At 37.4% G+C, this 16,655-nt stretch overlaps 1 protein-coding gene across 1 annotated transcript in view; it reads left to right on the forward strand.

Annotated features, from left to right (window-relative positions):
* Nucleotides 1–14,021, forward strand: part of LOC104512362 (laminin subunit alpha-2-like) — a gene marked incomplete at both ends in the record, with an annotated part of 60,858 nt that extends 46,837 nt beyond the window's left edge. The window contains 7 exons of the mRNA XM_010155309.1: nt 710–853; nt 3,345–3,524; nt 4,301–4,489; nt 4,584–4,822; nt 9,535–9,652; nt 13,103–13,237; nt 13,897–14,021. Of these exons, the coding sequence (XP_010153611.1) occupies nt 710–853; nt 3,345–3,524; nt 4,301–4,489; nt 4,584–4,822; nt 9,535–9,652; nt 13,103–13,237; nt 13,897–14,021 (1,130 nt within the window). The remainder of the gene's footprint in view (nt 1–709; nt 854–3,344; nt 3,525–4,300; nt 4,490–4,583; nt 4,823–9,534; nt 9,653–13,102; nt 13,238–13,896) is intronic.
* Nucleotides 14,022–16,655: the final 2,634 nt, after the last annotated feature.

Raw genomic sequence — 16,655 nt, forward strand, 5'->3', positions numbered from 1 at the left:
GGGGCAGGAGGAGCCAACCACTGATTTTATACTGGTGACTTTTTAAATAGCTTGGTCTCAGTATGAAAATGGTTTTAAAAGGCTATGCATAAATTATTGTGTATCTGGCCCTATCTGGTATAGCTTTTTATTTGGGCTAATTGAAAAATGAAAATAAAAGCATTGACATTACAACAGTGAAACATTTCAGCCTTGTTAATATTGTTCAATGATGTGGAAAACAATCACGAAGAGAGGAAAGCTTTTCTCTACAATATTTCCATTAAAATATGTTTCTTAGCAAGAACATTTAGTAGTGTACCTTAAACATTCTGACTTGTCAAAGCTAATTCCTATTAAACAAAAACCTTGATTAACCCTGGCAATTTCAAAGGACATGTTTTTTTCTTATATTATCAATCAGTTATTGAGCGTGTCATGCCTAAAGTGCTATTTGATTTTTCTCTGCTTCTAACTGTCAGTATGAAGCCAGCGTCCATTGCTCAGAGCTACTCGGTGGATACAAATGCAAATGCTTCACTTACATTAATTGTGTATGTTTGCATACACACATGATAAGAATCTGGAAAGTTCCTTGAATATTTCCTTACCCTTGTTATTATTCTTTCTCCACTCTGTTATTAACATTACCTTATGATTTTCTTATCACCTTGAAATAAAGCTAGGTCTCTGTCTTTTTTTTTTTTTTTTAATGTTCTCTCTCTTCCAGGTTAATGTGGAAGGTGTCCACTGTGACAGGTGCAAGTCTGGTACATTTGGTCTCTCTGCCAGAAACCCACTTGGCTGCAGCAGTTGCTATTGCTTTGGCCTGACTACACAGTGCAGCGAGGCAAGGGGGCTGGTTCGCGTGTGGGTGAGTAGGAAACTGCTGAGCCATGTAATGCGATAATGTTTTTTCCTGCTGGCATCTTTTAGTCAGGCACTGAGAGGTAGCTAGAAAATGGCCAAACATTTAAGCAATCATTTTCCTCTTTATACTTTGAGAAGTGGAGAGAGCGGTATGTTCCATTAGACAATCAGGGTCAAGGCATTAAACGTAAATAAGTAGATAAAAAAAACAGTGATAGGATAGCTGATGTCAAGCCAAAGTAAAGCTATTAAAACCCAGGAAAGGGCAAGTTAGTCGTGTGGGGAAATTATGCAGTCCAGTGCATTGTAACATAATCCCTGGTTTATGATACACTCTACCCAGGTGTATTCAGGGCTCACAGATGATTGTTGTGCAGCATAGATTTCCTATGGTTCAATTAATCTGCTTATTTTCATTGTTGTGGGGGCTTTTAATTTTTAAAAAAGACCTTATGGAAGGTCTATTTAAATGGAAGAATGAGAGGGTATAATCCATCAGAGCAAACGAAGAGCTCTCCACCTTTTTGTTGAAGACGGCCTTGGGAACTATGCAAGGCTGACAAATAAGGCAGATTGGATGTCTCCATTTATCTGTTCGATGAGCACAAAATGCACATTGAGACTGTTGCTGTCCATCCTGCTGTGCCAGCTCCTCAATTACAATCTGGAGGAGCTATGTCTAATGGAAAATGACTAGGTCAGTCATATCTGCTGGAAAGCATGTCTGCTGTAGAGGCAATGTCTGCCTAATGCAAATCGGCCAAAGCCCCTGACTTGTTTCATGCACCAGCTTCAATTGTATAAGGATACTTCAGGCTGAAATCAAGGCGTGATCTCTTACTAAAGAGTTCATATCTCTTGGTTAAAGTAGTATGAGTAGCACCCATTCTCCCCTTCCTTGTCCAATCCAATAACACCTCTTTCTCTTCCTAGTGGATGAAGTGATATATCATGATCTTACCCAGTTTTTCTCATTCTTCCAGTTTTGCCCATCATATACCATCCCTGGATGTGTTTAAGAGACAGGTGGACGAGGTGCTGAGAGATATGGTTTAGTGGTGGACAGATACGGTTGGACTGGATGATCTCTAAGGTCTTTTCCAACCTAGTGATTCTATCATTCTATGATTCTATGAAAGGCTGTAAAAGACAGACAAGTTACCATATTTAATCAAGATCCGTGACAGCAACAGTTCTGGAAAATTGCGCTTTGACCTTTGTGGCAGCACAAAGCAGAAACATAGTTTAAACCTCCTGATTATTTTGTGTCTCTAGATTAATTTCCTTTCATATTTATGCTCCTATCTAAACAAGTGTATGTTCACATCTTGTCTAGTTTTTGATACTCTCATGGCCTATTTCAGAGTCGATTCAGAGTTGTAAACCGAGTGAGACTGGATTCTGCCAGCTGCTAGTGGCTATTTCAGATACTCTCAGGTGCTTCAAGTGGCATTACACCTTTCAGCAAGCAAATCCTGTCTTGTATGACAATAAGTCAAGGTTGATCTGAAATTCAAATGTGTGGACCACTTTCTTGATATTTAAAGTTGTAAACAGTAAATTACCGCTACGTTAGGAAGTCAGAAAACTTCACGTAGGGCTAGCAGTGTTAGGAATGTTTCCATGTCTGGTCAGTCCATAGATGCTGCTGTAGATGGAAATACCGAGATAATTACAACACAGTACAGGGCTTGGTTGATTCCTCATTACCTGATCTCTATTTCCTGAACAGCCTGTTGATGGGATGACTGTTGGAGATATGACTCTGCATTAGTTTTCTTTGTTTTCCTCACTCTTTGGGAGAAAGTAATTTTGATACCAGCCCTTTGCATTTGTTCACACACTTCCAGTGATGCTTTCATCTGCACAGAATTACTAAGAGACTACAGGTTTTTTTGATCAAAATAATGATTTATATATAATGCTATTGAGACTCGTTGAAAAAGTCTAAGAAAATTCCATCTAAGTGGCATCCTTATATTTTCTGTTAAATCTGAATTTGTAGTTGCAGAGACCCTGAGCCCTCACTCTCTGCATATTGCCCGGAGAACAGTCAACTTGAACACCGTGTAATAGTACCAAGGGATCAGGCACTGTGTTCCACAGCCTCAGTGATGTCTAAGTGTTGGTGAGAAGTATGCTTCTTTGTAAGGTACATTCCTCACAATCCAAACAGAAGAGACCCAAGACTGAAATAGCACTATGAAAAGCTCTTCGATAAAATTCGTGGGATCACTTGGCAGTGAAACTGTTTTAACCAGTGCCAGTACGCTCTTTGTTAATGTGAGGACAAGGTGCAAAAGGCCGAAGGGGGAAGTCATTATTATCACAGCTTTATACCTGAAGGAATATTAAGAATGTTTATGACAAATTGCTCATGGTGTGAAATGAAATTGCCTAGAAATAATTTTTTAAAGAGTTAGAGTTTCAAGACTAACACTGCATGGGGAAAAATAGCCTTGATTTTCTTCTTGAATTTTTTCAAATATGCGTAGGTGACCTTGAAGCCAGAGCAAATGATTCTGCCACTGGTGGATGAAACGCTTCAGAGCAGCACTCTTTCGGGGATTGCATTCCAGCCTCCTGAAATAGTAGCAGATATAGAACAGGTGATGCAGGATCTTCGGTCAGAACCTGTTTACTGGAGACTTCCAGAGCAGTTTGAGGGCCGAAAGGTAAACGTAAAATTCCACTGAATACTAACATGGATTTATGTATTTTTCTTTTTCAATCTTATACGTGTATTTTGCGATGCCTTTTTTCACTTCTAATAAATATGTCATCACACAGTTGGAAGGTACTTTAAAAGAAAATAAATGCCATTCCATTATTAAAAATTATTTGCTCCATTATCATGGAAATTTCTAAGTCTGTAATATAAACAATATTGAAAATAGATATTTATAGACAGTAACACATAATATTTTTCCACAGGATAAATTCTCTCATTAACATGTTATGTGAAAAATTAAGCTTCATTGATTTAATATAACTCTCTTGTAACTATTTTTTCCTCCATTTTAAACAAAAAATGGCTGATCTTTAAATTACACAGGATAAAATGATTGAAAGAACCCTCCTTTTGGATATTGTTATGCACCTCTGTGACAATGTATTTTGCACTTTTGATATTTCTCAGTTTGGCTTGGGAAAATTTAGATGTTTCTTTCTCTAAACATAAACTTTGGGGAGCTCCAGTGCACATACAAATAAATAGATAACATTTTGGTTTTGGTGTAGTACAATAACAAATTGCAGATGGATATTTTTGAACACAGCCCTTGTCCCCAGATAGTTCCACAAGCATGTATTGCTATTTTCAACCACACGCACATTCATCAGAGTGAACACAGGTGCAGAGTGTGCCTAGCTCTTGCATATGCCCAGGAATTTATATTTAGCTAACTGAAAATGAGATTTCTCTTTGCACTTTTGTGTTTTGCTTCGTTAGCTGACTGCTTATGGAGGGAAACTGAAATATGCAATCTACTTCGAAGCACGAGAAGAGACAGGTTTTACTACTTACTACCCGCAAGTCGTCATAAGAGGTGGGCCTCCCACCCATACAAGAATTATTGTCCGGCATATGGCTGCCCCTCTAATTGGGCAGCTGACAAGGCATGAGATAGAGATGACAGAGGTAACGCTTCTATCTGCTTTTTTTCCCCCAACTTCCCAGCTCGCTCTTTTTAATACTGTCAGTAATCTGGTTTATTTATATTGTTGTCTTTCAGCATGAATGGGAATATTATGGTGATGACCATAGAGTCAGAAACACTGTGCACTGGGAATATTTTCATGATGACCCAAGGATCAACAGGACTGTGTCCCAGGCAGATTTCACCTGGAAACATTATGGAGATGACTCAAGAGCAAGCATAGCTGTATCCCGGGAAGACTTCCTGAATGTGTTGTATGATGTTCATTACATTCTTATTAAGGCTACTCATGGAAATATCATGAGGCAGAGCAGGTAACTATTTCATGCAATGGTCTGAAAGAGTGCAGTAGTCACAGATAACCTGATTAAGCTCCCCGCTATTCCCAGCAGAATTTTTGTTCATCACATAAGCTGTAAGCAGTTGCTGAGAAGAACAGGAGGAATTAGCCTTCAGCATAGCAGAATATGCAGGAGAGGGAAATATTATTCAACAGAAAATTTAAATCACAATAGGCAGGTGAAATCTTTATTTTCAGGATCCTACAAGAGAAAACACATGTAAGCCCATACATCCTGAAATCAAACCTGAGTTATTTTTTGAATAAATGTCTACTTTATGAAAACACGGTTCTGTAATTACATATAAATTTTAGCATATGAAGGAAGTTTCTCTTGCACGTGGGAAATCAGATAAAAAGTCAAAGAAGAAAGAGTAATCCTTTAATAAAACCCTACTTGATACAATATATTAGGGGCAGATACGTTCAGTTTATTCATTAATAAGATGATGAAGTAAAGATAACACACTAAATATGAAGTGGACATTGGACTGCAAGCTATGATAAGTAATACAAAAAATCTGCTGCAACCTAAAGGTCAGATACAAGATTTTACACTTTGAAAGGAGTAGTCAGTTGAACAAACAAAGACAACTGCTTAGTGACCTACTGTTCAAAGAGGGATTTGTTGTTTACAACATACCACCAAGTGAATATGATTCATCAATTGTATTCTTGTTGAGAAGTGCTAATATTCTTGCTGCATGTATAAACAGGTATGGCCTGCAAAGTGCAAAAGAATTAATCTTTTACTTCCACCCATACTAGTAAAGCCTAAAATCCAGTTCTGAATACTGGAATTCAAGAAAAAATTATTAGTTTAGAAGATAAGTGACCATCATCACGGGTCACAAAATATGTCCTGTAAGAGAGTATGTAAATGACCAGATATATTTAGAAACAAAAGATTGCCTTAAGAGGCACTAAATGTTGCCACAAAGAGAAATAAAATAATCAATTCTCTGTTGCCATGGTGGGTAAGTCAAAAAAGAAAAGAGCTTTAAATTCAGCCGGAAAGATTCACATGAGAAAGAAAAAATCCTGGGGGTAAAGAAGTTCTAGAATTGATTAAATAGACTAAAAGAAAAAATTATATTACTTAATTTAGTAATTACATTACTCAAAACTTTTAATAATGGATTCACAGTATCCTTTGCAAGCAAAATTTCTTAACAAGGACACAGGAGTAATTGGAGGTAAACTCCGAAGTTCTCCAGACATCCTTTCTAAGATTCTGTCATAAAAGTGATCGGCTAAAATTATTTCTAGATTTCTAGGTTAAAAATAGGTCTGTAAGAGTATGGCCTTTGGAATTTGAGGGTGAATAGTAGTGCAGATACCATGCAACTTGGCAGCATTGTGTGACAGAAAACACAGTCATTGTTGCTGCTGTTGTCTGTAAAGTATATCATTTACAGAAAAGTATTCGTCCAGCTCACACTGGCTAGATGCTGAATATTAACAACAGATGCCATCAATGTTTTATATTTGTTTCATGTATTTTTGGCATTGTCCAGTTAGGATATTGTATTACAAGCCCAGGGAATTCCCATGGAGAGTGTTATGAAAGTAACTCCAATGCGACATGGAAAATTTGAGCAGCTTATCCATGTTTTGTGTCTGTTTCTCCCTTCCCTTTATGCACTACAGATCCTAGTTCAGCTGTGGAAGCAAAAGCTGAGTACTACCGCAGCTCAGGCGTCACAGGCGAAGTTATGAAACTGAGCCTCTGTGTTCATTATGTTGTTCTGAGTTGCATATGACTGAACTAGACCTGCCTCATAAAACACCACCATTTTATCAAGGCTACCTAGTCATGAGGCATAGAACAGAACAGAGGAGGAATTTCAGTTTCAGGGCAGGCTTGCAAGGTGACACTTCAAGAACCAAAATGTATTTTTACAGCATCGCATTTCAGAATGTGGCATTTTACATGACAGCAGGACTTATCAAAGAGTTAATCTGTTTTTCTGGTAGCTCTCCATCTGAAGTCCTAACCTTGCATGTAATACCTTATTTGATTCTGGAGGCGATTATGTTGCAATAGATTTTTATGCTCTGTCTAGTTACATAGGTAACATTCATCACATGGCATCTGAGACTTTAAGAGGAAAATAAGCATTAGGAATACCTTATTATTTTTTCAGGTTAGCACCTTGTATGATTTCAGATGAATTTTTGCTTAAGACCACAAAATAAATCCCCAAAAATGTTTTTAAAGGTTAGTGGAATATTAGCTTGCATTGGAACTGAATTTTTTTATTAAAAACAGTCTGAGACCCTGTAAAGGACAGTATTTATGCTCAACTTTAAACATATTTGAATTCAGTGACTTATAATAAAGCATTTGTTTAAATAGACTGTGTTGTGCTTTCTAAATAAGGACCCTGTTCAAAAATGGTGAAGTTTCTCTTCCTACCTGACTGTGCCTGGTAGTGTAAAGCAAAGTATAACGCAAAAGTAACTGTGTATGGGAGAAGGAAAATATATTTGAAGTCTTTTTAATTTTTGTAAGGTTTTTAATAGTGCCTTAATTTCAATGGCAGAGTTTAAAAGCTGCAGATAAGTGATAAACTACAGGAAAAGCACTTTAAAATAAAAAGTCATGGCAGCAGCAGCAGCTGGAAGCATAAAAATAGCCTAGTTCTAAGTGTTAGCGCTGCATTAGCTATACCGTTTAGCAGCAATGCTAATGTTGTTTCTGCTTCAAAACTGTAGCGTTACTAGTGATTTAGAGATTTCTGCTCAGAATCCAGAGCCAAACATTTTTCTCCTATATTGTTCATTTTGTTGCCTGCTTAAATTGAAACATTTCTTTTATTAGATTTTGTTTTGCTTTTCAGGCGACTGGGCTGTGATAATAAATTAGTTTGAATTGGAAGTATGCTTTCAATTTGCCTGTGAATTATTTCAATATCCCTGACACTGATCATGTAGCAGTGGTTGGACTGCTGCCTATTAGGCATGTTCCAAGAATCAGCCAAGCCTGACCTTCCTTAAGTAATATCTTCACACAAACAGCGGGTTACTTTGTGGTCCCAGAGTATATTATTATGTAAATACAGCTTTCTGACAGCAAATAGGGTTGGGGTTTTTTTTTGCAATACACAGATTGTTGCCTCAGCCTTGAAGATGATGGAAATGCAGATTTCATTTTGGTTTTCCATTAAATGTACAGAAATTTCAATGTAAGCTTACACTGAAATATGTAATATTTCTTGACATATCAGATCTAAATGCTTTTGCCCTCTTTATTTTCAGTCTTCTGTTTTGACCTGGCTTTTTTTGCTTGCTTGCTTTTTTTTGTTTAGATTCCCTCCTCCACTGAACCCCTTTCTTCAAGTAGTAAGAAGGGAGCACAGGGTTCAATTTCCTAGGTGATTTGGGGATTTTGCATTGACACAATGTACCAAAGAGGTGTAGGTCTGGTCACCTGAGCTGAACCACAAAACTCTCATTTAGTTCAGCAGTGGGCATTTGCACAGTCATCCTGACATCAGTGCCTCTGTGCCAACGTGCACAAGAAGGGTGTTGCAATTATCAAGGTTTAACGGACTATGAGTGTGAGGAGGAGTTGAGCAGTTCTGTGGGGTCCTCTGCATTAGCCCTGTGCACAGGCACTTCATGAGTAGGCTCAAGCTGCGTTACCAACATTTATTCAGCTGGCTATTCACACATTCGTCAACGTTTTCTCTTAGGCTGGCATTATACTTGAAGCTTTAAAATTTACACTATTATACCCTTTTTATGTACCAAAGACAGTAAGGAGTTTCAAATCATATTATTCGTTTAAAAAAAAAATATAACGAACACCCAAAATAAAGAAGCCAAAAGGACAACTCTGTGGTACATTAGGATTAAGTGTATATCATTAGATATTACATTTTTTGTCTTTATGATGTACTCAACCCTATCTGGCAGGCCAGCATGCGTACTGGAAAACAGGGAGTGGTTGGGAGGCAAGGATATTATTTTTAATACAATCAAAACAAGTATTTGGAAAGTTAAAATTTCAGAAACTCTACCATGAAACATAGCCCTTTGTCATACTAACAGATGCTTCTGCAGTAGGATTCGTTGTTTGCTTCAAATTGTTTGTTTATGTGTCTAAATGATGCTAAGGGGAAAAAAGGGGGAGGAGGGTGGTGATATCTGGCTACAGATCTTAAAATTCCAGTTAAAAAGGCAAATGTCCAATGTCTCTGAAGTCTACTCTAGAGCTTGTTACATTGCTTTAGTTGCTGGGGATAGATTTTATTTTTTAAATAGTTGCCTCATTAAAAGCTCATTTAGTGAACATTTTTATTGCTGTACCTCTGAGCATCATGAATTGGAACGGCATTTAGTATGTGACTTCAATTTCTTAATGAGTTGCTCCAAATGAAGAATCGGGTATGAGCTTTTGTTAATGGTTTGGCTGAAAAGGGATTAACTAGAAGAGATAGGCTCAAGCAGAAGAGGAGAGTTAGTTATACTATTGCCTAGAAATAGAAAATGAGACTGAAGGTGCTGGAAGCTTTGCTGTTTCCTTAGGAGAGGCAAAACTAGTGCTGTTTGTCTCCTGTAGGTCAAGAAGTCTGCAAACAGCAACATAAGACTCTTTTCTCCCATGTCAGCAGACTATGAACTATGGTTTTGAGTTAGTACTTGACTAATCTCATTAGAGGTGTTTGCTCCTTTTTTCAGGATTTCTGAGATCTCAATGGAAGTTGCTGAAGATGGCAGTGTGTCTGGAATGACTCCTCAGGCTTACTTGATTGAGAAATGTGACTGCCCATTGGGTTATTCTGGTTTGTCTTGTGAGGTACAGTGTAACCTGACTTCCAGTAAAAGTCTTTACACCTTCTTTTGTCCATTCATTAGTAAGGTGGGATAAGTAATTAGTGTGTGAATTCATTTAGGTGGCAACAAGTCTCCATTAATTTAATTATCTGTATTCTTTCTCTCTCAGATACCTCTCTCACAAGCAATTTAAGAACTTAATTTTGTCCAGTTTGCTTTCATTTTGCATGCAAAATAGCACTGCAAATGCATAAAAAATGTAGATGAGAACCATTCTGTAGCATGTCTGTGCTTCATGAAAGATGTTTTCAAAATAGGAAATGCCTACTGTGCATGTTCAAACTGCCAGCTTTCTGTATGCATGTAATTCATTGAAGTGGATCTCTGAAAATAAGCTGAAGAGGGCCACTGAGTTCTGGCAGATATCTTTCCATTTTACTCCCCACAATTCTTCTTCCAGTGCTGTTACAGGATTCCCATAAGGAGATCCTGCTCAGTCCGCATACTAAACCTTGCCACCTGTAATATTTCAGTACGCTTTATATGAGGAATGGAGCTGCTTGTAAAGAGGAGCAGAAATTCTGGAATATGATCCAAATAGTGTATTTGGCTTTATTCTTAGAAGCCAAATGGAATCTCGATGTCTTAAATACAATAGATCTGATACTAATGGAAATTTTTGCCCTGAACTGTTCACGTTTGGTAAATTTCTAATCAATTGAACACTGGCAGAAAAGCGTTGCTCAACTAAGAGAGCTCAGTGGTCCTTATGCACACACTATATTTACTTTTTAATTCTGAAAATATTTTCATGCTGAAGACTGCGTGTTTCAAAAAGTGCCCAAGTTTTATAGAGAATCAGCTGATTTGCATGCTTATGTAAAATTGCTCTTATGGTAGGTACCAGAGGAAGTGTTTAAAATGTAGTATGTTGACTGCAGATTATTAGTTATTTAGACAGTTCTGACTGTCTGTGCTCTTGATAATGAGACTGGCAGTCTTTGTGTGTGGGAAACACCATGCAGTTTTTAAGCAGCAGTAGTAATTCCATATGCTTTGGTTGCAATTGTTATATGGAAGTAGCAGGGAACACCACCTCGACTATTCTGCAAATCCCTCAGACATCCTAAGTGATCTTGTAACAGGTTCCCCCAAGCTAGCAGCGGGAGAAAATTTGGAATGAGTAAATGAAGGGAAAAATGCCTTGATACCTGCGAGAATTCCGCTTTCTTCAGGTGTTATACAGGGCTGTGTTACTCAGCAAATGAGGCAACAGGAACAGGGAGTTCATAGGAACTGTGTTCAAGGAAGTCATTTTCCTTGCACACTGTTTAGGTAAGAGCATACACCTGAGTGTGTGTAAATACACATATGAGAAATTAATGGGCTTCAGCAGTTGCTGAACAGACTTTTTAAAAGTTACTGTAACAAATTACATTTTTGAAGGAAAATGTATGATAATGTAATTAGAACTTTATTTTAATTCACACCCACCAGGGGCTGGAATAAATGTCTCAGTTGCAACCTTCATACTTCATGCTTAATTGTGCAGTCTTCACATGCTCATAACTTAGTTTATTTTTAGTGTGCTCAGTGAAGGTTATGGTGTGTTCTGTGAAGGTTTATTTAATTTCAGCAAAAAAAAGCATCTGATACTCAGGCATTTTTTAAGCAAATGCTAACAGAGTATCTATTTCATGATTTATCCTGTAATTGCATTGTGAAGACTATGTGCACAGCAGTTTTTACTAGAAGTGACATTTATACCCCCCTCCCTTCTTTTTTTCTCTTTTTTTTTTTTTTTTTAATCCAGTAACAGACTGAAAATAAGTAGTAGTAAGAGTTTCCCTAATGGCTACTTCTGAAAAACTTACAAACTAGTAATGAAAAATGTAGTCTTCTTTATCTTTTGCCTGTGTTCCGTTTCATCTCAGGAACGCTTCGATCAAAATAGATGAGAAGAATGTCAATAGCATATCAGAAAAAATAGAAGTTAGATTTGTTTGAGGATGTACCATATATTTATACCTCGATCTTAAAGTCACACTGAACTTGTAAAGCTGTGCTTTGTACCATTTTATGTTTGGACAAGGACTCTTCTGGGGATGGAGAGAGAGGAGAAAAATTAGGAAGTTGTAGTAAGAGAAAAATTACTTTCAGTTGAGGTTATTTATCTAAATTGGAATTTTTTACAAACCATGAAAAGGCAGATAGACTGTTTCTGTGCTTCAGGGATCTGAATGTAGTCTAAGTCAAAATAAAAGGGAAAAAGCAGAAGTGAGTTAGATTACTTTCTTTGTGATTCTGAAGAAAATAATTGTGTTTATGCTTTTTCCATAACTTAGACTCCTGGAGGTTTTGGCAATGATTATAAAACTGTCAGAGTGGTGTCATATGAATAGAATCTAGCATGTCAGCCCATGCTTGACTGAAGAATCTTGCTTTTGATCACAAGAAATTACTTACTCCATGTTATCTTCTAATTTGCATCCTTTTGATTGTGAAAAGTGTACTATTCACATTCTTTCCAAAAAGCACAAATTGTGGTCAACACTAGGAAATAACCTCATCAGACAGCCTTCAGGGTCTCCTAGCACCACTAGATGGTGGGATGTGTACGTGGGACGAGTGGCTCTTCCGTATGCACCTACCCCTAATGGTCTGAACTAGAAAGTGGTCCTGTTTGTATTTTTATGCTGCCATAGCTGTGTGCTTCTGGGAGCTATGCAGACACTTTTATACATTTGCATAATAAGCCTGAAATAAAGATCAAGTGCTTGGTTTTGCGTGCGTCAGCTTTGCTAGTGATTTTTGGGTTGCTCTCAGAATTTTATTGCCAAGCTGGTTTAGAGGAGACTTAGTGACAGATAAATTTGATTTGGGGCTAATAGTCCCAAGACATGGAAAACCTTTAATATTTTGAATTCTTTACTTTTATGGTCTTTAAATTATATAGCTATAAATAATGCAGCCATGCAGTCATTTTTTTTTATTATCATCATTCGGCTTTTGCTTGTTATCCATCAGGCAGTATGGAGGCAGATATTAGCTTGTCAAACCTGAAAAACTCACCAAGGGCGAAGGAAACAGAATCATCACACTTGCTCTCCACAGTCCATGCAAAAAACTTATTTCCAAAACAAACCTTATTCTTAAGAAATGAAAGGAATGATGCGTGATGTACAGTGAGAACAGTGAGGTGTTCTGCGTCTGAATGAAAGGTCTCTCAAGCTGTAATATGAAAAGCCTGGTGCTGGTGGAGTGCTCCAGGGATTTTTCAGCAATGTTTCCAATTAGGGCTGGCTCTTGTTATCTGTAAAGTACTGTATATTGTTTGTAGCACAGCTGGAAGCCTGTCAGGTTCTTTTCACAACTTGTAAAAACTGGTGATTGGAAAGATGAGCTTGCCGTGCTCCCTATACCCAGTCCACTCTGTAATGATCTGTTTTCTTCTGCATCTTTTTTATTGCAGTCATGCTCTCCAGGATTTTACAGGCTTCCATCTTCACCCACAGGAAGAATGCCTGCTCAGTCCTTAGGTGCTTGTGTTGTATGTCAGTGTCATGGGCACAGTACTATGTGTGACCCTGAAACATCCATTTGTCAGGTATTGTATTTCTGAACTTATGCACTAGGTTGATCTTAGTGTAGAATTCGTAAATTGTGTAACTAACTGATCTAAAAAGATAGAGGGCAATATTTTAATCCAATTTTGCTTAAATAAGTGTCAAAGTTTAAGGGGGGGATCAAAAAAAGCAAACCATTTACCTTTAAAGTTTTCCATTCTGATTTTCTAGAGTTTGGATTATGCAGTGCTTTTTTGCTTCTGAATTACTATTTGTGTAAAAAGAAAAACTAAATATCTGCAAGCCAAAGAAGCAATGCACCATGTTGTGCAATAAAACCAACACTGCTCTTAGAGGTAATAATACATGTGACCTGATACAGTAAGATTGAATTTTAATTCGTTATTTCGCCTGCTTCAATGACTGGAACAAAAGAGTGAAGGAAGGATGAATGGGATAAGAAATTCCATAGGATGCATCTGGCTAGCTACAGGCCTTCATTATTTCTCCTTGTAAACTCATACATAGCTCAGCAGGCATTTGATAGATGCTTAAAACAAGCAGTCCCACTGTGAATCATATCAGGGACAGAGAAATTATGAATCGAAATAAGTTCGAATCCCTGAGGCTGGGAACAAAATGTTGTATTCTTTCTTGTAATTATCAAATTCAGCTTTCATTCTGTCTGCTTCCTCTGCAGAATTGTCAGCACAATACTGCTGGTCACCACTGTGAGAGATGTGCACTGGGATTTTATGGCATTGTCCAAGGCTCTCCGGGTGACTGTCAGCCTTGTGCTTGTCCCCTACCCATTTCTAGTAACAAGTAAGTAAGCAAACTCATGACACAGAATTACCTCTCCAGCAAGCAAGAGCTTTGTTTTGTGTTCACTGTGTCCTTTTCAGATGGCCACAGGAGAACTGCGTCATGTGGAGCCGTACTAAAAAGTTTCCTATCTACTTCTGTTAATTGATCTTCCTTTAAAAGTCGGAAATTGCTCCCTTGCTAATTTGTGATGAATAAATTAATAAGTGCTAGAAAATGCAATACTCAACAGATAATGAATGTGTGTTATAAAGGTATTCTCACAAATGAAGCTAGAGCGGAACTCAAGTACAATATAGCCACAAGGGAGCTGTAAAAAGTCTTATGCTCATATATTATGTTGGTATAAATGTGTTACATTGCCTTTCTTGCTCCACTGTGGAATTTATTGATTCCTTATTTAATGTTACATGAGTTTCAGGCAATTTGTGAAAGATAGAATAATTTAAAAGCAATATAGTTATTGCAGCATAAATTTTATTGGTTGCTTTATGCTAATGAGCCTTACCACGATGTCTCCGCATGTGTTCCCAATAGATGATACTCTAGCACTTGAGATTTGTTTGTTGTTTTGCTGAGAAGCTCTTAATGATATTTGGAATCATACCATAGCACTGCTCTGAAACGGGCTGTGGTTCATGATCATCCACTTGAAAGGTTGGAAGCGTTCCTTAAACCCATTTTTCTGTGCTTTGCCTGATCTTTAGGATGTTTTAGTGAGTATAACTGAGAGTTTGGTTTTTTTTTCTTCTGCATTTTATCATTTTGGGGTCGTCAGGGGTTTATTTTGTAGGAGAGAATTCCTTTCTCAAACATCATAGCTAAACACATCATGATCTTTCATCCTCATAAGTGTTTTTAAGAAGACTTCCAAACTCATGAATACTAAACTGAGACCCAAAAGAATTATAAAAGGGGCTCAAAGAAATACGCTTTATCTCAGAAGGATATAATGACGTCTTAACTTCAAGGTTTTCTGAGTTGTACCCTTTTTGATGAATGTTTTCTGTTACAATTTGATTATTTTCCTACCTACTAGTATCAGGAAGGGAAATTCAAGTTGCAAATACACTGGAAAAATAACTTTTCCTGTCGTTAACTGGCAGTAGGAAGGGCTGAAAACATAATTCAGTCCTGGTTTTTTTTCTGGGGTTAAAGAACCTTTGGTTGCCCAGAAATACAGGTGTCAGATCAGAAAATCAACATGTCCAGAAACAGAACTACTTGGGTTTTGTAGAGCTTAACTCAGATGTCTCTAGACATCTCGGACAGGATTTTTACTTGTTAGCTGTAGCCATTAGCAATTTTGGTACCTGTATATAGATGCAGGGACAGACAACTATACATCTCACCCATGTTAAAACTGAAGGAAACCACCACTGGAGAGAAGGCAGGGAAGGCGATGTTTCATATGTGTGTGTATGCCTGTCTGTGCATCTCCATTTTCCACTGCTGGTTAAGGATGACTACATGCCTAACTTTTAGATGGATAGGACTAGGTGGGACAGATCCATTCCCTAAAGCCTACAGAATTAGGTGGAAAACAAGGGTACCACACCTTGGATTTGTGTGTATTGTGCAGCTCATTGAAAGCACTTTACGATACTATTGAGATTAAAAAATATAACTGCCTGCAGCTGTTGTATGGTAGTCGAGTAACCATAATCTGTATGAAATGCAGATAGCTAAAGAGCTGTCTCATTAGCTTATGATGTCATAACTCACATGATAATATTTATGAATAGACATAGTGCAATTTAATTTCATTTATTAAATTTTACAGAACTCTACTAAGGTCTTAAATACTGGTTTTATACTCCTGTACAGTCAACAGTCAGCTTCAGATGTGATGAGCTGAAAAACAAAAAACCAGAACAGAGAGAATAAGTTCTTTCTGGGGGTGTGGATCTATTTTTATAGAGTTGAAAATGTGTTGGATAATGAGTTTGTGAGTAATAGATCAATTTGTTTGCAGTTTTTTGCAAAGCTGTAATTTTATATACTCATTCAATTACTATTGATTTAATGCATTATAAGCAAGTTACAGTAGGATGCTGACTGTACTGTACCTAAAAGGAGCTCTGGGCTCACTGTTAGCCACCTCTGTGCTTTTCTGCTTCTTCTTTTACGAAGAACTGAGTTGTACAGTATCACGCCATTTTAATATTTAGTTGTACTTCTTTTCCCCTACCTAACCTTTCTCTTTAACTGTGCAGGCACGTAATGCACTAATGTTCTAACAACATGTTAGTTTGCACAGTTCCCACAGGTACACGCTGCAGTCACTAGCTATTCATCTATGTCATGGCCTAATAAAAACAAAGTAGCTTTTCCTATGATTAAAATAGGAACCTTCCCTGATCATGTAGAAGGTAGCTTTTAGTTTTGTTTTGTTTTTTCTTTTTTTTTTCTGTAGGCCAGTGTTTTCTCTTCAGTATGTCCTTGAGAAGATCATCTGACACTGCCTTTTAGGAAGATTTCATATGGCTATGACTTTGTTTCCTTTCTCCCTCTGTGTGTCTTACCTTTGAGTAAACTCTTCACAGCTTATCTCCTTTCATTCAAACTAAAGTTAAATCAGACTGAAGAGGGTTGATGTTTGCTAGCTCAGTTTCTTCATAGAATCATAGAATG

This window comes from Eurypyga helias, unplaced genomic scaffold, assembly GCF_000690775.1.
Source record: "Eurypyga helias isolate BGI_N326 unplaced genomic scaffold, ASM69077v1 scaffold14877, whole genome shotgun sequence".
Lineage (NCBI taxonomy): Eukaryota > Metazoa > Chordata > Aves > Eurypygiformes > Eurypygidae > Eurypyga > Eurypyga helias.